Source organism: Podarcis cretensis (assembly GCF_951804945.1).
Source record: "Podarcis cretensis genome assembly, chromosome: 12".
Taxonomy (NCBI): Eukaryota; Metazoa; Chordata; class Lepidosauria; order Squamata; family Lacertidae; genus Podarcis; species Podarcis cretensis.
This window is the reverse complement of record NC_137181.1, coordinates 447,848-468,090: the sequence shown is the minus strand read 5'-3', so window position 1 is coordinate 468,090 and position 20,243 is coordinate 447,848. Positions and strand designations below refer to the sequence as shown.

General features: G+C 46.8%; 1 protein-coding gene across 1 annotated transcript; it reads left to right on the top strand.

Annotated features, from left to right (window-relative positions):
- Positions 1 to 620: 620 nt before the first annotated feature.
- On the top strand, positions 621 to 19,685 carry CDK5 (cyclin dependent kinase 5). Its single transcript, XM_079947046.1, has 12 exons — positions 621 to 765; positions 1,216 to 1,304; positions 2,204 to 2,271; positions 4,081 to 4,141; positions 4,472 to 4,528; positions 4,677 to 4,772; positions 11,769 to 11,843; positions 12,552 to 12,648; positions 12,751 to 12,820; positions 14,881 to 14,941; positions 15,052 to 15,132; positions 19,313 to 19,685. Exons 1-12 carry the CDS (start codon positions 729 to 731, stop codon positions 19,397 to 19,399), a joined length of 879 nt encoding a protein of 292 aa, XP_079803172.1. The 5' UTR covers positions 621 to 728; the 3' UTR covers positions 19,400 to 19,685.
- Positions 19,686 to 20,243: the final 558 nt, after the last annotated feature.

Below are 20,243 nucleotides of genomic sequence, written 5' to 3'. Positions count from 1 at the left end.
GACCCCCATCCACTCACCTGCCCCAGGAAACACCTGCCCCGGGTTACCTGGCAGCTTCCCCCTTCCTGGAACCCCGGGGAAAAGACCAAAAGCTTAAACCCAGAAACAATTATAATGCCAAGGCACAGCGAAGGGCCGCTCCGGAGCATGTGCAGAGTGCGGAGCCTTTTCACCCACCCCTCGATCACCACCGGCCCTGCGGGTGGGGAGCCAGGTGCCCTCCTGGTAGCTGGGCTACAGCCGCCATCCCATCCCTGGAGTTGGCAATCTGAAGCAGGGGGAGGGCGCCCGGTTGGGCAAGGCTGTCCAGGTTTGCCCAGCAGCCACGCAAAGGCACTTTGCCCACGCCTAGAGGCACTCTCTTCCCGCTCCTGAGCCACAGTCGCTGCTGCTGCCCAGTGCAGGATATGGCAGCTGCTCTGGCGCTTGCCCCCTCCTGCTCTCCGAAGGAGCGGGTTGGACTAGATGACCCCCGGGGGTCCCTTCCAAGCCGGCACTTCTGCAGACTCCCCCCCCCTGCAGCCCCGGGGGCGCCTTTCTGCCCGCGCTCTTGCGCACGGAGCGGCGCCAGCCGGGAACTGCAGTCCGTCTGCGGGCACGAGCGGGGAGGCGCGGGCGGGCGGGCGCGCGCTTGCAGGGGGGGATTCTGGGAATTGTAGTCCCAGCCCGGCCGGGAGAGGAAGGAGGGCGGCTGCCTCCAGCCCCGCCGGGGTCCCAGACGGAGAGCCATGCAGAAATACGAGAAGCTGGAGAAGATCGGGGAGGGTGAGGAATTGGGGAGGGGGCGCGCAGCCGGGGGGGGGGATGCATGCAAGCGGGAAGGGGGGGGCGTGCAACCGGGAGCAGGAGATGGCGATGCTGGGGGCTTCTCCTTGGGAGGTTTGGGTGGGGGGGCTGCTTCTCTCCCCCCCCCCCCCGCGATCTGTGCTGCTGGTGCCGGGTGGGGCGAGGAGAGGACTGCTTTGAGCCTGGGCGTGGCGGCCTCTGCATGCATGCAATGCACCCCCCCCCCCGAAAAAAAAAACCCTGGAGGAAATTGGGGGGTGTCTGGTGCAGGCTGGGGGTCCAGCGGCAGGAAGGCGTGGCAGCTGCGCCCCCGTCCTGGCCAGGGGGGCTCCTCTGCAGGGCTGGGCTGGGGGGGCCTTGCAAAGCGCTTGGCTCCAGGAATCAGCGGGACCCTTTTGTGTTTCTCTCCCCCCCCCCCCAAAAAAAAAGGCACCTACGGGACGGTGTTCAAGGCCAAGAACCGGGAGACGCACGAGATCGTGGCGCTGAAGAGGGTGCGGCTGGACGACGACGACGAGGTGGGGAAACCCCCGCGACCCCCCGGCTCCGGCTCGCCTGCGCCGCCCTTGGGAGCCGGGACTACAGCTCCCATCATTCCCCGCCCGCCTGGTCAAGGGCGGGGGGTTGTGGGAGTTGTAGTCCCGCAGCCTCTTTCGGAAGGGGATGCTCTCCGCCCTCCTTGCAGATGCTGCGGGGGGGGGAGGCGCCTCGGTCCTTCTGCATGCCGAGCAGCTGCTCTCCCCGCATGAAAGGAGAGTGGGGTGCTGGGCGGGGGCAAAGCGCCCCCGACTCCTGGGATTGGCATGCTAAGGGACCCCCTCCCGGGCAGCTGCATTCTGCAATAATGGGGCCTCCGCGGGGGGCCTTGCTGGTGGTTCGGTGATGCTTTGCCCCTTAGCCCAATGAAAGCGGGGGGGGGGGGCAAGGGACAATAAAACGGAGCATCTGCAGGAAGAAAAGGGGCAGGATCCTTGCAGGAAGTTCCTTGACTGGAAATGCAGAACCCCGGGATATTTGCAGGCGCAAACAGCACTGGGCTTGGGGGTCACATTCGAGCACCTCAATAGCATCCCAAATGCTCAGCAGAAAGGATGTTGGGGTGGGGCTGGGGGGCGGGGCCTGCTGCTGTTTGACAGGGGACCCCCCCCCCCCCACATGCTCCCCGCATTGGACTTGGCAGAGCAGCCTCGCCCTCCCAAGTTTGGGGCAGGTTTCTGAGAAGAGTTCCCTCTTCCCTTGTTAGTTCCCACGCTCCCTTAGCCACTTGTTCCTTAGCCACTTCTGGTGGGTGGGTGGGGGGATTCCCTGTCTCTCCCCCCCCCACTTGCCTGCCCATTGTGAATGACTTGGGGGTGTGGTGGGGGTTGAGGCTGGCAGTGCCCCCTGACCCTTCCTCCTCCTCCTCCTCCTCTTTCAGGGGGTCCCCAGCTCTGCCCTGCGGGAGATCTGCCTCCTGAAGGAGTTGAAGCACAAGAACATTGTCAGGTGAGCTGGTTGGGGGGCTGAGGCTCAGCTCTGGGACACGCCATGGGGTGGAGAAGGGCAGAGGGGCCGTGTCAGAGCTTATTCCCTGAACTTAAAGACCACCTTTTCCTCTCCAAGAAGCTCAGAGTGGTGGAAATGGATCTCCTGCTCATTTACCATATTTTTCTCTCCATAAGACGCACCTAGTTTTTAGAGGAGGAAAACAAGAAAAAAAAATATTCTGAACGAAACAGTGGATGTATGATCTAACCATTGCACCACACTGGCTCTGAAAGAACCCACCCCCTGGGGTGCTCAGCTTGCAGGGCTGACTCAACCCTGGGCTTGAAGCTCTGGGTGTCTCTGTGTGGGTAGGGGGTGAATGTGGGGCCTGAGACCCCGGCTGCATCTCTTAGAGGGGTTGAGCTGATCATTTCCCACACATTTCCCACGTGGAATCCTGCCTGTGTCACTTATGCCAGTCACAAAGAGAAGCATTGAATTGTAGAGCTGGAAGGGACTCCAGGAGTCATCTAGTCCACCCCCTGCGAGGCAGGAATCTCAGCTGAAGCCTCCATGAGGACAGATGCTTAGAAACCTCCAAGGAAGGAGAGCCCACCATCTCCCGAAGGGGACCATTCTCCTGTCAAACAGCTCTGACTGTCAGAAAGTTCTTCCCTATGTCTAGTCAGAATCTCCTTTCCTGCAACTTGAAGCCATGGGTTCGAGTCCTACCCTCTGGAGCAGGAGAAAACAAGCTTGTTCCATCTTCCTTGTGGCAGCCCTTGAGATATATGGTTCTCATACCTCCTCACAGCCTCCTCTTTTCCAGGCTAAACCTCCCCAGCTCCTTCAACTGCTCCTCATAAGGCTTAGTTTCCAGACCCTGGATCATCTTGGTCGCCCTCCTTTGCACACCTTCTAGCTTGTCAACATGCTTCTGAAACTGTGGCGCCCAGAACTGGACACAGGACTCCAGGTGTTTGTCTGACCAAGGCAGAAGAGAGTCGGACTATAACTTCTTCCCTTGATCTGGACACTAGACTTCTGTGGATGCAGCAGAGAAAAGCATTAGGGGGTTTTTTTTGCTGCTGCTGCTGCATCACACTGTGGACTCAAGTTAAACTTGTGGTCCACTAAGACCCCCTAGATCCTTTTCACAGGTGGTAAGCCAGGTGTCAAGGTCTGTGTAGTTAAAGCTCTGGTTTTCCCAGTCGTGATGTATGAAAGCGAGAGCTGGACCATAAAGAAGGCTGATCGCTGAAGAATGGATGCTTTTGAATTCTGGTGCTGGAGGAGACTCTTGAGAGTCCCGTGGACTGCAAGAAGATCAAACCTCTCCATTCTGAAGGAAATCAGCCCTGAGTGCTCACTGGAAGGACAGATCCTGAAGCTGAGGCTCCGAGACTTTGGCCACCTCAGGAGAAGAGAAGACTCCCTGGAAAAGACCCTGATGCTGGGAAAGATGGAGGGCACAAGGAGAAGGGGACGACAGAGGACGAGATGGTGGGACAGTGTTCCTGAAGAGACCAGCATGAGCCTGACCAAACTGCGGGAGGCAGTGGAAGACAGGAGTGCCTGGCGTGCTCTGGTCCACGGGGTCACAAAGAGGTGGACACGACTAAACAACAACAAGCCAGGTGTCCTCCATTCTGCATTTATTCCCCACCCTTTTCATCCAAGGAGCTGCAGGTGGTGTCCGTGGTTCTTGTCCTCCTCCTCATTTAACCCCCACAACATTCCTGTGAGGTAGGTCAGGCTGAGAGTAAGTGAGTAGAGGAAGCGCACACCATTCACTGGAGCCCCTCTTTTCTCTGCCCCCCCCCCCAGGTTGCACGACGTTCTCCACAGTGACAAGAAGCTCACTCTGGTCTTTGAGTTCTGTGACCAGGTAAGGAGGGAAGGAGCAGGTGGCCGTGCTCAGATTTTGCAGGAAGAGCCCTGCAGGGCCGGCTCCATCCTGTTCCCACAGTGGACGGCCAGGTGCCCCCCAGGGAAGCCCACAAGCAGGAGCAGGGGACAGGATCCCGCGGGGCTCTGCCTCAGTTCTCCTGTGTGGCAAGAGAGAGGCAGCAAGGGGAGCTGGACCTGGGCATCTGGGGGTCCCCTCTTCATCCTGAAAATTTGGGGGTGCCTCTTCCTGGGAGACCAGCCTGTTTGGGGGTCTCCTGGCCCTGCTGCTGACCCCCTGCCTCCCCCTCCTGCTTTCTGCTCCCCCCAGGACCTGAAGAAGTACTTTGACAGCTGCAATGGGGATCTGGACCCAGAGATTGTTAAGGTGAGGAGGGCACAGGGTGGCCCTGGCGAGGGGCTGGGTGGAGGGGTGGGGACAGGCGTCCTTGTGGGGGGCAGCTAGTGCTCTGCCCATCCCCCATGGCCGGGCTTGGGGTCCTCACGCCAGCCTCCCCCCCCCACTCTCTCCGCAGTCCTTCATGTACCAGCTGCTGAAAGGTTTGGGGTTCTGCCACAGCCGGAACGTCCTGCACAGGGACCTCAAGCCCCAGAACCTCCTGATCAACCGGGTGAGTGTTGGGGGGCCACATTGGGCAGGCAGGGGGAGTTGGGGGGCAAGACCCAGCGTGGCTCCTGCAAAGACCTGCCTGTTTCACCTTTCCAGAGATGGGGGAGACCTGGGAGGGGCTGTGCCCTTCGACTTCCCAAAGGTCTCCTTCGGTCTGCTTATTATGGGTTGCCATCTTAGCTGTGTTCCCTGCACGGCAGGGGGTTGGGCTAGATGACCCCCTGGGGTCCCTTCCCACCAGCAAAAAAACCCAGGATTGGTGCTTTCTTTTTTTTTTTTTTTTAATAAATTTTTATTAAACTTTTCCATAAAATCTCCAATCATACATAATTCCACATCACATATTTTAGCTTATTGGACCTCCCTCAACTTCTCTGACAATCATTCGTAGTTAAATTTCTATCTTCACATTCCTTAATTTTGATATTGCCTTTAAGTACAATATTTCTGTCCTCATTTACATTCTTGCAATATTCCTTATTTTTTCACAAAGCTTCTTTAAAACACACTAGCGTTGTATGTTCCTCACATACAGTTTTCAAATATTCTCTAAATTTTCCCCAGTCCTCTAAAAACTTATGGTCCCTTTGAAATCTGATTTTTCCAGTTAGTTTATCCAGTTCTGCATAGTCTATTAGTTTTGTTCTCCATTCTTCCAAGGTCGGTACTTCTTCTTGTTTCCATTTTTGAGCCATCAATATTCTCGCTGCTGTTGTTGCGTATTGAAAGAGTTTACAGTCCCTCTTATTTATGTCCGTTCTAGTTATTCCCAGCAAGAAGGTTTCTGGTTTCTTAACAAAGCTTTATATCAGCATTTTCTTTAACTCGTTATAAATCATTTCCCAGAACCCCTTTACTTTCTTACATTCCCACCACATATGCATAAATGTACCTTCTTTCTCTTTACATTTCCAACATTTGTTACAAGTTTTGTACATTTTTGCTAATTTGGCTGGTGTCATATACCATCTATATACCATTTTCATAACATTTTCTTTTAATGTAGTACATGCTGTAAACCTCAGATTTCCATTCCATATTTTTTGCCAGTCATCCATATCTATATTATACCCTAAATCTCTGGCCCATTGAATCATTACCACTTTTACTTCCTCATCTAACGTGTGCCATTCCAGTAAAATTTTGTACATTTTTGAAATTATCTTACAATCATTATTGACAATTTCTGTTTGGAATTTTGAATCTTTTTCTTTATACCCTTTTTCTTTCACATCTTTTTTAAACATATCACTTATCTGATAATAGTGCAACCAATCATATACATGTTCTTTTACTTGCTCATATGGTTTCAGTCTCCATTTCTCTCCTTCTTTCACCACCAAATCTCCATAAGTAATCCATTCACTCCTCATATTAATTTTTTTAACACCTATAACCTCTAATGGGGATAACCAATGTGGGACCCCCATTTCTAGTATATTTTTGTATCTGTCAATTAACGATCTCCGGAAGATATGGTGTTCAAACGATTTGTAACCCTTTTTCTTTTCTTTCCATAGATGCACATGCCACCCAAATCTGTTATCAAATCCTTCTAAGTCCAGGAGTTTTGTGTTTTTAAGTTTTATCCATTCTTTTAACCAGCAAAGACATGATGCCTCATAGTATAGCTTCACATCTGGCAGGGCAAAGCCTCCTCTTTCTTTTGCATCTGTTAATAATTTATATTTAATTCTCGGCTTTTTGCCCTGCCAGATATATCTTGAAATCATTCTTTGCCATTCCTTGAAAATCGTCACTCCTTTTAGTATTGGGATCATCTGAAATAAGAATAACATCTTTGGTAGCACCGACATCTTAACCATTGAAATTCTACCCCAAAAGGATAGTTTTAACCTTCCCCATACCTCCAGATTCTTCTTAATACCATTCCAGACCGGAACGTAATTATTTTGAAACAAGTCAATATTTTTTGGAGTTAACCATATTCCCAAATATTTAACCTTTTTAACAATTTCAATACCCGTTTGTTGTTGCAACACTTCCATCATTGTTTTTTCCATATTTTTGGTTATAATTTTTGTTTTCTTCCTGTTTATTATGAAACCTGCCACCTCACCAAATTTTTCAATTTCCTCTAATATCTCAGCTGCATTCTCCATCGGTTCTTCCACCGTTATAACCAAATCATCGGCAAAGGCTTTAACTTTATATTGATTTTGGCCTACTGTCACCCCCTTTATCCTTTCATTTTTCCTAACTGAGTTCAGAAAGACTTCCAGGACCATTATAAACAGTAGTGGTGAGAGCGGACAACCCTGTCTAGTGCCTTTTGATATTTTAATTTCTTCTGTTATCACATTGTTTACTATCAGCTTCGCCCTTTGTTCTGAATATATTGCCTTAATCCCATTAAGGAAGTCATTCCCCATTTCCCTCTGTTCTATATTTTTCAACATAAAATCCCATGATACATTATCGAATGCTTTTTTGGCGTCCACAAACATTAACATTGCTTGTTTCTCATTCCTGGCTGTCAAGTATTCCAAAATATTTATAATGTTCCTCACGTTATCTCTCATTTGTCTGCCAGGAAGGAAACCCGCTTGATCCTCATGAATGATTTCTTGTAAAACCTTTTTTAGTCTTTTTGCTATTATTCCTGCAAAGATTTTATAGTCCGTATTTAATAAAGAAATTGGTCTGTAATTCTTTACTTCTGTTAAGTCCGCATCCTCTTTTGGGGTCAAGGTTATAAATGCATCTTTCCAAGTCTCCGGAATCTCTCTCTCCTTTAAGATATTTTTCATTACTACTTTTAATGGTGTCATTAGGATTGTCCTCATCTCTTTATAATACCTTGCTGCAAAACCATCTGGCCCTGGGGCTTTCCCATTTTTCAGTTCAATTATTACTTCCTTGATCTCCTCGATGTCAATTGGGGTATTCAGCCTCTCTATTGCTTCTGTCGGGATCTTTTGCACCTCTTTCTCTTTTAGATATCTTTCTATTTTCCTCATATTGTTCTTTTCTTTGTGTCTATACAGTTGTCTGTAAAAGTCCAAGAATCCTTTTCTAATATCTTTAGGATTGGTTATCTCTTCTCCTTCCACTTTAATTTTATTTATTGTACTTTGCTCTTTTCTTTTCTTAATCTGCCAAGCAAGCCACTTTCCTGATTTATTTGCGAATTCAAAATTCTTCTGTCTTAGTTTTTTAATATTCCATTCCACCTCTTTGTTTATTATCATTGCAAATTGGGTTTGTAAAACCTTAATACTTTGTTTAATTCTCACGTTGTTTGGTTTTTGGATTAGTTTTTGTTCGTTTTCCATGATTTGTTTTAAGATCTCTTTCTTTTCTTTCTCTCTATTCTTCTTTTTAATTGAATTCTGTTGTATAAAAAACCCTCTCATCACCGCCTTGCTTGCATCCCACACTATACTCATCTTCGTTCCTTTGTTGCAATTGTCCTCAAAATATTCTTTCAGTTTCTTCTGTGCCTTTTGTACAACTTTTTGGTCGTCAAATAGAAAATCATTCATTCTCCATCTGAATGTTCTTTCTTCAAAGCCTTTGAGTTCTAACTTGATAGGGCTATGATCTGAGATTACTCTTGGTTCAATTTCCACTTGAAGAATTCTTGGAGTTAATTCATTTGAAATCCAGATTTGATCAATTCTAGACATTGACTGTTTTGGTTCTGAATAGAATGTAAATTGTTTTTCCAGTGGGTGTCTTAACCTCCAAATGTCTATTAAATTACAATTTTTAACCATTTCAAAGAATGTTTTGGGTAGTTTACCTTCTTTCGATCCATTGTTTCTCAGTCTATCCATTTCTGAAGAAACTACCCCATTCATATCTCCCATCACGATTATTTTTTGATCCACATATTCCAACAATTTTTCTTCCAAGTTTTTATAAAAATCAGTTTTATTTCCATTAGGTGCGTAGATCCCGACAATTATTAATTTTTCACCTTGCCAATTAATTTGAACAGCAATGATTCTTCCTTCATCATCCTTAAAAATTTGCTGGGCTTCAATTTTACTTTTTACATACAGAATCACTCCTCTTTTCTTTTCCTTATCTGAAGATATAAATTCATTTCCAAGTCTTTTATTAATCAGAATTTTCCTGTGCCTTTTTGCTATGTGTGTCTCCTGCAGACAAATTATATCTAAATTCTTTTTCTTTAAAAATTGTTCCACCTTATTCCGTTTTTTTTTTCATTCAATCCGTTAATATTCCAGTTCCATATCTTTAGTGCCATATTGTTTCCAATTAATAAAAATAAAAATTCCTCTAATTTATTTTGTTATAATCTTTCCTCTTCTTCCTCTTCTTCTTCTCTTTCTTCTATCTCCTCTTCTTCATCTAGTTGTCCTCCAATTTTCTTCTTTACACCCACTCCTCCTGTTGCTCCTTTAACTTCTTCTTCTTCCTCAGCTGTTAATTCTTTGTATTTTCTCTGGAATTTGCCTATCTGCCTATCTGGTCAATCTGTGTCTCTTATTTTTGTAAATAAAAGATATCCCTTCCGGGAACTCCCACTTGAATTCTATGTTGTTCTTTTTGAGCACTTGCACTTGTGATTTATAAGGGTCTCTCCGTTTCAACAGTCTAATTGGAATGTCTTTAAAGATAATTATGTAACAACCATCTATAGACAATCTTTTTTCTCTGTTTTTCTGAAGAACCAAATTTCTCATATCTCTATCCTTAAAAGTTATAAGGCAATCCCCTGGAAATTTCCTTGCTTTGGTCGTTCTCACTTTCATTCTGAAAGCATTCTGCACTGTATTTGCCACCTCCTCTTCCTGAAGCTCCAACCACTGTGCCAATTCTGTTACTATTTTTTGTCTAATATTCTCACCTTGACTTTCTGGTATCCCTCTCAACCTTAAGTTAACTTCCCATTGTCGAAGTTCATTCATGGAGATCGCATCCCACATTTCTTCTTGTGATTTATTAGTTTCCAGGAGACCAACCCTGATTTTGTCATCTTCACGTTTTAGCTCCTTCATTTCCAATTTCGTCCTTTTCATTCCTTCTTCTAACACATGGGTTCTTTTAGATACCTCTTTAATTTGTACTTTCAACTCATTTACTGTTTCGTCTATTTTCTTATCCATTTTCCCAATCTTTGAGTCCACCTGTTCAATCTTAGTTTCTAAGTTCTTCTCACTCTGTCTGATCTCTGCAAACATTTTTAGTATTTCAGATCTAAATTCTGATTCTTGCTTGGACCCCTTTCTTTCTGCCGGGGTCCCCCCATCCGCACCTTTCTTTGGTACATGCAACATTTTACACAATTATATTAATAACACATCAATTAAATATAAAGCCTATTTCAATATTCAAATTCCAATTACCTATCCCAAAAAAAGGAAATTATAAATTAATTTTTCCAATTTTTCCAAAGTTCAAATCAAAATTCAATCATTTAAGATCAAAAAAGATCATCAGAGTTCAATATATTTAGTCCTAATATGGTTATAATAAGTCTTTTTAATTAAATGTCCAATATTTTCATCTTCTTGCCACCAATTAGGCTAATCCACCAAATAAGATAATCCAAGAGCCAAAGAAAGGTTTAGGTTAATCCTTACAGAGTAACTTGTCTATTTATTTTTTAAACCACTCTTAATCTTCTTGCCTCAATTGGGCTAAATCCCACAGAGACTCAGATTGGCGAAAAGTTCCGAAAAAGATACAGGCAGGTTGGAATTCCTCACCCAAAAGTCAAAAATAAAAAAAACCGGCTTCAAACACAGCAGGCCAGTCCAGAGAATCAAACCAAAACCAGAAAAACAACTTGTAGTTTCTCCCCCATCCACCAGGAGTCCACTATCAGACACAAAGGAAAAAAAGGAAGAGAACAAAAAAAGAAAAATGCCCAACTTTTAATTTAGATTTCCCAAGACAATGGCAGTAATAGCCTGTCAGTAAAAATTATTTAAAGTTGTTTGAAGTTATTTAAAGTTGTTTCAAGTTATTTAAAGTAAAGGTACCGTACAAAACAAGGCTTCTTCCCCCTCCTTCTTCTTCCAGGCACACGAAAACAGTGAGCAATGGAGTCTCATTAACACTGTGGAATCTTCCATTGTGCAGAACTTTCAAAAGTGAAACTAAGTTTCCCTTCTTTTCCCACCGTCACAAAGAGGACTGAAAGTAGCAAAAGAAAGATAGCTAAAAATAGCAAAATATTGTCCTTTTGCTCCCCCTCTACTTTCCTCTTCTGTCAGTTATTTTGTTTCTTCAAATATAATCCGGAAAAGTTAGAGAGGAGAGAGAAACTTATCCGCTAGCGTCACTCACGTTTTTCACCGCTTTGTTTAGATCTCTGCGTCCGCGATGATTCCAGATGGAAATTGAGCTCTGTTTGACTTCCTTTTGTTCGAATCTTTCCTTAAATAAAATCCGCATTAATCCATCCTTATTTGAGCTTGAATTTGGTTTTTTTGAGAATCCAGCGCTTCTTCTACAGGCTCGGGGCTTCGCTTTTTCGGAGACAGCTATGGCTTCCCTTAGCCCGCTTCTCCCCCCGCCGTACTCTTCACTCCAAAACGGAGCTACCTGACGGCCGAGAGGTCAGCGATTTGGCTCCGCGGGAACCAGTGTATCTGAACACCCTCCAGATACTTTTCAGGGGACCACGGCGCCCTGTGGAACCCCTATTTTCTCCAAAAAGCTCGGGATTCTCCGCTAGGAAGAAATCCCCGCCTGAGTCGGAGTCGCGCTGAACCGGAAGTGGATTGGTGCTTTCTAATGTGCTCATAAAAAATAGGAGGTTTGGGATGAGCAGCGAAGGGGCCAGATCTGCCCACGATCCCATTTGATTTAGGGGGGTGTCAGGGTACACAGTGGGGGGGGTCGTCAAGCTGCAAGGGACTTCCAGGGAGTCTCCAGGTCTAGGGAACATTGTCAGTATGGACACCATGGGGATTTCCCCTTCCTTCCCTGGGGCCTGGGCAATGTTGCCCCTCGTCTGGCTCTTTTTCCTCCGCTGACCACCTGCCTTTGCCAACAGAACGGGGAGCTGAAGCTGGCAGACTTTGGGCTGGCGAGGGCCTTCGGGATCCCCGTGCGCTGCTACTCGGCCGAGGTGAGGAGCAGGGCTGGGCGGGCAGTGCCCGTCCATTGGCACAGGGAACAGCGGGACCTGCCCCCTTCCTCGCCCCTCCTCTGGGCCACTCACTCTGCAGAGCCTCCAATTCTCCCTCTTTTCCAGGGACGTCCCTGATTTAGAGAAGCTGTCCCGGTTTCTGATCTGATCCCAGAATGTCCCACCTTCCCTTAGGACGCCCATGTTTTCATTTCCAACAAAATATTAAAATACAATAGTCCTTAGATATTAAAAGTTTCCCTAAACAGGGCTGCCTTCAGATGTCTTCTAAAAGTCTGGTAGTTGTTTTTTCCTTTGACATCTGGTGGGAGGGTGTTCCACAGGGCGGGTGCCACCACTGAGAAGGCCCTCTGCGCTGTTTCCTGTAACTTCACTTCTCGCAGGGAGGGAACCACCAGAAGGCCCTCGGAGCTGGACCTCAGTGTCCAGGCTGAACGATGGGGGTGGAGACGCTCCTTCAGGTCTACTGGGCCTTTGAGGCCATTCAGGGCTTTCAAGGTCAGCACCAACACTTTGAATTGTGCCTGGAAAGTACTGGGAGGCAATGTAGGTCTTTCAAGACTGGTGTTATGTGGTCTCAGCAGCCGTTCCCAGCCCCCAGTCTTCTTTGGTTTTCCTTCCACCCGATTCCTGCATTGGAGGGGGTTAGACTAGACCAACCCTTTGATTCTCCCTGCTGCCCCACAGGTGGTGACGCTCTGGTACCGCCCCCCAGACGTCCTTTTCGGGGCCAAACTCTACTCCACCTCCATAGACATGTGGTCTGCTGGCTGCATCTTTGCAGGTAAGGGGGGTGCTTTGGCACTGGGGGTGGGCAGAGGGGGGTGGGCAAGGGCTCTGGGGTGCCACTGACCTCTTCCTCTCTCTCCCCGCCCCAACAACCCAGAGCTGGCCAATGCTGGGCGCCCCCTCTTCCCAGGAAATGACGTGGATGACCAGCTGAAGCGGATCTTCCGATATCCTTGGCACTTGGCATTGCAAGGGGGTGGAGGGGGGGCAGTTGGGACTGAATTCAGGGGGTTGGACTAGATGACCCCTGGGGATCCCTTCCAACTCTCATTCTATGGGTCTATGATTAGGGAAATTCCCCACTGGACTAGAAATCATATGTGGAACAGATGGAAAGCTCTTCAATCTGAGCAGGCTGAAAGCAAAGAGTGAGGTTACCGTAACTTCCGTCCTAGAGCTTCAGGATGCAGAGGACAACGCAGTGTGTGCACGCTCAGAGGATGACCTCCAAACCATCCTAAATATCTTTGCAGAAGCTTACGAAAAGCGTGGCCTATCGCTCAACATCCAAAAAACCAAATGCTGCACCAAAAAGCACAAAATATCCCCTCTGCAGCGCCACAAATCCAACTCAATGGTGTAACGTTGGAAAATGTCGATCCCTTCTCCCACCTGGGCAGATACCTTTCCACAAGGGCCAACACTGATGCCAAAATCCAGCATCGCCTGAGCTCTGAGAGTGCGGATTTCTCCCGATTGAAGTGCAGAGTGTTTGAGGACTGGGACATGGGCAGGAAAACCAAAATGCTTGTTTACAAAGCTATTGTACTGCCACCCTTGCTGTCTGCTTGTGAAACATGGACCACTTATAAACACCATTTCCATCTCCTCAAAAGATTCCATCAACGCTGTCTCTGAAAAATCTTACACATCACTTGTGAAGACAGGCGAATTACTGTATTTTTCGCTCTATAAGACACACTTTCCCCCTTCTAAAAAGTAAGGGGAAATGTGTGTGCGTCTTATGGAGCGAATGCAGGCGGGAGGCTCTGCTCAGCGCTCCCTTTAAAGAGCCGCATGGAGTGTGTGTGCAGCTCTTGGGGGCTTTTCCCTGAGGAGGGAGAAGGGCTGCTTCTTGGGGGAGCCTTAGCCGGCTATCCCATAAGCCAGGACAGGCAGCGGGATCACTGCGCAGCGATCCCACGTGCTGTCCTGGCTTCTGGGATTCAAAAAAATTATTTTTTCTTGTTTTCCTCTTCCAAAAACTAGGTGCGTCTTATGTTCTGGTGCGTCTTATAGAGCGAAAAATACGGCAGTGCCAGTGTACTGGAAGAAGCAAAGATCACCAATGTCAAAGCAACAATTCTTCAACGTCAATTTTGTTGGAGTGGTCATTTTGATCAGATGCCTGGTTACCGTATTGCAAAACAACTCCTCTATTCCAAACTTAAAAATGGAAAGTGTAATGTTGGTGGTCAACAAAAGAGGTTTAAAAACTCTCTTAAGGCAAATCTAAAAAAATGTAGTATAAATACCAACAACTGGGAAACACTGGCCTGCAACTGCTCCAATTGGAGAACAGCCTTGACCAAAGGTGTCCTGGGCTTTGAAGACGCTCGAACTCAGGACGCAAGGGAGAAATGTGCCAAGAGGAAGGCACGCTTGGCAAAACCACACTGATAACTTCTGCCCGGAAACCAATGTCCCCACTGTGGAAGGATGTGGGGATCCAGAATTGGCCTCCAAAATCACTTATGGACTCATTGTTAAAACCGTGTTTATGGAAGACAATCTTACTCGGCTACGAGGGATCGGATAATAAAATAAAAGGGAAAGCCCAGCAAAGCTGTGATTGGCCAACTGGGGACCTGTGGCTCTACTGGGGTGGGGGGTGGAGAAGGTGTGGATCCAGCCCTCTTGCCCTGGGTGCCTGTTTCCTGGCCTCAGGAGCAAGCAGGGGAGGGTTTTGCAGAATCATGGAGTTGAGAGGGTCTCCAAGGATCATCTAGTCCAACCCCCTGCAACCTCCTCCCATCTGGGACAGGTGTCAAACAGAAGCCCCGCCCGTCTTCCTTTCCTTTGAGCAAGCGCAGAGTTCTGGACACGCAGGCCTTTGCGCTGAGTCTCCTGCACCCCAGCGGGTTGGACTAGATGACCCCTGGGTCCCTTCCAGTTCTGCCATTCTGTGATTCTATGGGGGTGTTGGGAGGGGGACACGGCTGAGTTGGCTGGGGGGAGATGCAGAGGGGTCTCCCAGTTGCCAAGGGGTCCTTAACTCTCCCTCCACGCTGCTGGGGACTCCGACCGAGGAGCAGTGGCCGGGGATGACCAAACTCCCAGACTACAAGGTGAGAAGACCCTTCCCTCTCCCAGAGCGAGACCCCTGCTCCATCGCCCTCCTGGGTGGGGGTCCACCCCCCATTGCACACCTCACCCACTTTCTCTCCCCCCCCCCCAGCCATACCCCATGTATCCTGCGACGACTTCCCTCGTCAACGTGGTGCCCAAGCTGAACACGACCGGAAGGGACCTGCTCCAGGTGAGTGCTTCTCCCCCCCCCCTTGCCCCCTCCCTCCCATGAGGGGAGCTCCCTGCAGGGGGCTGGAAGGGGGTCTCTCCTGCCGGCATCTCTGTTCAACTTCCTTGCAGGTTTTTCTGCCGAGGACCCTCCATCAGGGATCCTTGAGCTCCTGCTTTGAGGGGGTTGGACTGGATGACCTTGGGGGGGACCCTTTCCAATTCCACGATTCCTCAGAGGGTGGTGCCGGCCCCTCCTTCCTTTTTTTTTTATAATATTTATTAAATTTTAGTTTAACAATAAAATACATAGATAATAACACAATCTTTTCCAATATCCACATTTCATATTCATCTTTGGACTTCCTCACAACCCTTGTTCCTGCTTTCTAAACTCATAAATTTTACCAGCAAATTATTAACTTGGCTTAATTCATATAATATAATTTTCCAATATTCATATCTCAAATTTTGGGATTTAACATACTCTTATTGAAACTTAATCATAAAATGTTACTTATCCAAAATTTATCTTTTCGTCTTCCAATTAAATTTAAATTTATATTCTTTATAACTAGTTTGTTGAAGCCATGTTTTTGCTAATCTTACATCTTTCTTAACATTCATACAATTTACAATATTTTTGTAGATAGTCCTTAAATTTCTTCCAGTCTTCCTCCACCAGTTCTTCTCCCAGGTCTCGGATTCTGCCAGTCATCTCCGCCAGTTCCATATAGTCTATCAGTTGCATCTGCCATTCTTCCAGTGTGGGTAATTCTTGAGTTTTCCAGCTTTTAGCGATGAGTATCCTTGCTGCTGTTGTAGCATACATAAAAAAGATTCGATCCTTCTTTTGCACGCTCTGACCAACAATGCCTAAGAGAAAGGCCTCTGGTTTCTTAAGGAAGGTATACTTAAATACCTTTTTCAGTTCATTATAAATCATTTCCCAGAAAACCTTCACTCTAGGGCAAGTCCACCAGAGGTGAAAGAATGTTCCTTCAGCTTCTTTATATTTCCAACACTTATTGTCTGACAGGTGATATATTTTTGCTAGCTTGACTGGGGTCATGTACCACCTGTATATCATTTTCATAATGTTTTCTTTCAAGGCATTACATGCCGTAAACTTCATACCGGTGGTCCATAACTTTTCCCAGTCAGCAAACATGATGTTATAGCCAATGTCCTGTGCCCACTTTATCATAGCTGATTTAACCGTTTCATCCTGTGTATTCCATTTTAACAGCAAGTTATACATTCTTGAAAGTATCTTAGAGCTGGGTTCTAACAGTTCTGTTTCTAACTTTGACTTTTCCACCTGGAATCCTATCTTTTTGTCCAACTTAAAAACTTCTTTAATCTGAGCATAATGTAGCCAATCTCGCACTTTGTCTTTTATTTTCTCCATACTCTGCAACCTCCAGTTATCTCCATCTTTTTCTATTATTTCCCAATATTTCGGCCATTTGGCCTCCATATTGAGTTTTTTCAGGGCCTTAGCCTCCATTGGTGATAACCACCTTGGGGTCTTGTTTTCCAATAAGTCTTTATATTTCAACCAGACGTTAAATACTGCTTTTCTGACAACATGGTTCTTGAAAGTCTTATGTATTTTAGCCTTGTCATACCACAGATATGCATGCCAACCAAACGCATTGTTGAATCCTTCCAAATCTAAAACATCAGTGTTCTCAAGAAGTAGCCAGTCTTTCAACCAGCAGAAAGCTGCTGATTCATAATACAACTTTAGGTCTGGCAGGGCAAAGCCCCCTCTTTCTTTAGCATCAGTTAATATCTTAAACTTAATTCTGGGCTTTTTGCCCTGCCAGACAAATTTTGAAATATCTCTCTGCCACCTCCCAAAACACTCCATTTTGTCCACAATCTGCAAAGTTTGAAACAAAAACAACATTTTTGGCAATACATTCATCTTAATAGCAGCAATACATCCTGTCAAGGAAAGTTTCAATCTTGACCAACCATCTAGATCCCTTTTAATTTCAGACCAACATTTTTCATAATTGTCTTTAAATAAATTCCTGTTCTTTGCTGTTATGTTTACCCCTAGGTATCTTACTTTTTTAACCACATTTAATTCTGTCTCTTTCTGAAACCTTTCTGATTCTGAAGAAGTCAAATTTTTTTCTAAGACCTTGGTTTTTTGCTTATTAAGTTTAAATCCCGCCACTCGACCAAACTCATAAATCAGTTGCAACACCCTTTTAGTACTAGGCTCTGGCTCCTGTAGGGTTAAAACTAGGTCATCTGCAAATGCTTTCAGTTTATATTGTTTCACTCCGACCTGGATACCTTCCACCAACCGGTCTCCTCTGATCATATTCAAGAGCACTTCTAGGACCGATATAAATAACAAAGGGGATATAGGGCAACCTTGTCGTGTTCCTTTTTCAATTCTAAACTCTTCTGTCACCACATTGTTAACTATCAGTTTTGCCTTTTGCTCTGAATAAATTGCCTCTATCCCATTGTAAAACCCCCGCCCCACTCCCATTCCTTCCAAATTTTTCTTCATAAACTTCCAGGAGATATTGTCAAAGGCCTTCTCCGCGTCTATAAATATCAAGACTGCTTTTGTATTAATGTTTGTTTGCAAGAGTTCCAAAATATCAATAATGTTCCTTGTGTTTGCAAACAAATGTCTACCTGGGAGAAAGCCTGCCTGGTCCTTGTGAATTGCTTCATTTAAAACTTTTTTAAATCTACTTGCTAAAATGTCTGCAAATATTTTGTAATCCACATTTAGGAGGGAGATGGGGCGGTAATTCTTAAGTTGTGTCTTTTCAGTTTCTAGTTTGGGTATCAATGTGATGAAAGCTTCTTTCCACGACTCCGGTGCCTTCTTCCCCTCCATAATTTCATTGCAAACCTCCATTAATGGATGTATCAAATAGTCTTTCAATGTATTATAATATTTGGAGGTAAGCCCATCTGGCCCTGGAGACTTGCCCGGTTGCATGTTCTGAATGGCCTCCTCAATCTCTAATTGTGTTATTTTATAATTCAGGATTGTTCTATTCCGCAGAGACAACTTTGGTAAACCATTCTTCTTTAGAAACTGTTCTATCTCTGATTCATTTTGCGGCCCTTGAGTATATAGTTGTTTGAAATATCTCTGGAAGCACTTTCTGATTTCCACTGGGTTCTGAATATTTCTTCCCTCAATTTCTAAATTTGTTACTGTATTCAGCTTTTGTCTCTTTTTCAGCTGCCATGCTAGCAGCTTTCCACATTTATTTGCCGATTCAAAGGATCTTTGTTTCATTAACTTAACTTTCCATTCCACTTCCTGGTTTATCAGTTTTGAATATTGTGCTTGATAATGTTTGATTTCTCTTAATATCTCCTTTGATTTCGGTCTCGATCTTAACTTCTTCTCGCCTTCTTTAATTTTCTCCAAAATCTTATCTTTCTTATCGTTCTGTACTTTTTTCTTAATAGTATTCTGTTGTATCAGAAACCCCCTCATGACTGCCTTACTTGCGTCCCAGACAGTTCTTTTTTCCACCGTAGTGTTCAGGTTTATCTCAAAATAGTCCTTCAAAGCTTTTTGGGCCTTTTAAATAATGTCCTATGGGACGCAGGTGGCGCTGTGGGTTAAAGCCTCAGCGCCTAGGGCTTGCTGATCGAAAGGTCGGCGGTTCGAATCCCTGCGGCGGGGTGCGCTCCCGCTGCTCGGTCCCAGCGCCTGCCAACCTAGCAGTTCGAAAGCACCTCTGGGTGCAAGTAGATAAATAGGGACCGCTTACCAGCGGGAAGGTAAACGGCGTTTCCGTGTGCGGCTCTGGCTCGCCAGAGCAGCGATGTCACGCTGGCCACGTGACCCGGAAGTGTCTCCGGACAGCGCTGGCCCCTGGCCTCTTAAGTGAGATGGGCGCACAACCCCAGAGTCTGTCAAGACTGGCCCGTACGGGCAGGGGTACCTTTACCTTTACCTTTAATAATGTCCTGATCTCTAAACAAATTGTCATTCATTCTCCATCTAAAGGAGCTGGTTGGAGTTAATCTCATATCCATCTTCACCGCATTATGGTCTCCTTCCATCTAGGGCTTTCCACAGAAGTGGGGCAGCCGTCCCTCAGGGATCCTTCAGCTGAGATTCCCGCATTGCAGGGGGCTGGAATGGATGACCTCTGGGGGTGCCATGACTCTGAGCTCCCCCTCTTTCTTTGCCTCTCCAGAACCTGCTGAAGTGCAACCCGGTGCACCGGATCTCGGCAGAGGATGCCCTCCAGCACCCCTACTTCACGGATTTCTGCCCCCCCTAAGGGGCCGGTGTCTGCGTGTGTCTGGTGTGGCCAAAGGGTGGGGGGCGCATGCAGCCTCCCCCCCCCCCCCGCCAGTGTACCAGTCCCCCTGCTGGAACTGCAGTCCTCACAGGACCATTTGGGATATTGGGGCGGGGGGGGGCTGGCCCGGTTCCCTCCTCTTCCCGCCCCCTTTGCCTGCCCCCCAGCACCCTCCAGTGGGGGCCCTGAGCAGCCCTGGAGGACTCAGACATCTGTCTCACCCTGTGACTCTTTTATGACTCCTATAAAGCTCTTCTTCTCGTTCTCTTTCTCTCATCTGTATTGCGACCCCCCCAGCCCCACTCTCTGGGCAGGGGGCCTCCCTCCTGTCCTTCCTGGGGCCCCAGTGGAGGGGCAGCCAGAAGAGGGGTCTGTGTGTTCCCCCTGGGTGGGTTTGCCCCTTCCATCTCCAGTGTCACCCTTGGGTGTTCTGCCTGGAGGGGCTCAGGGCAGCGTTCATGGGGAGGGGGGGACAGAAGAAAGGCTGTGCTGGATCAGGCCGGTGGCTCATCAGGTCCAGTCAGAACCTCGGGGTCCAGATAGACTGCCCCTGGCCCTGGAGGTTCCACACAAACATCAGAAGAGCCTGAGCACAGGATCAGGCCAAAGGGGGCCCATCTGGTCCAGCCTCCTGCCTGCTCTCAGACAGACCTGGTGCCTCTTCTGGGAAACCAGCAAGCAGGATTCGAACACAAGAGCAACTCCGGGCCAGAAGGCTTTGATTGCCATCTCCTCCACCAACTTGGCTTCAAAAGCCGATGGAACAAATTCATGGAGGAGAAGGCTATGGACGACTATTAGCCACTATATTATTATTATTATT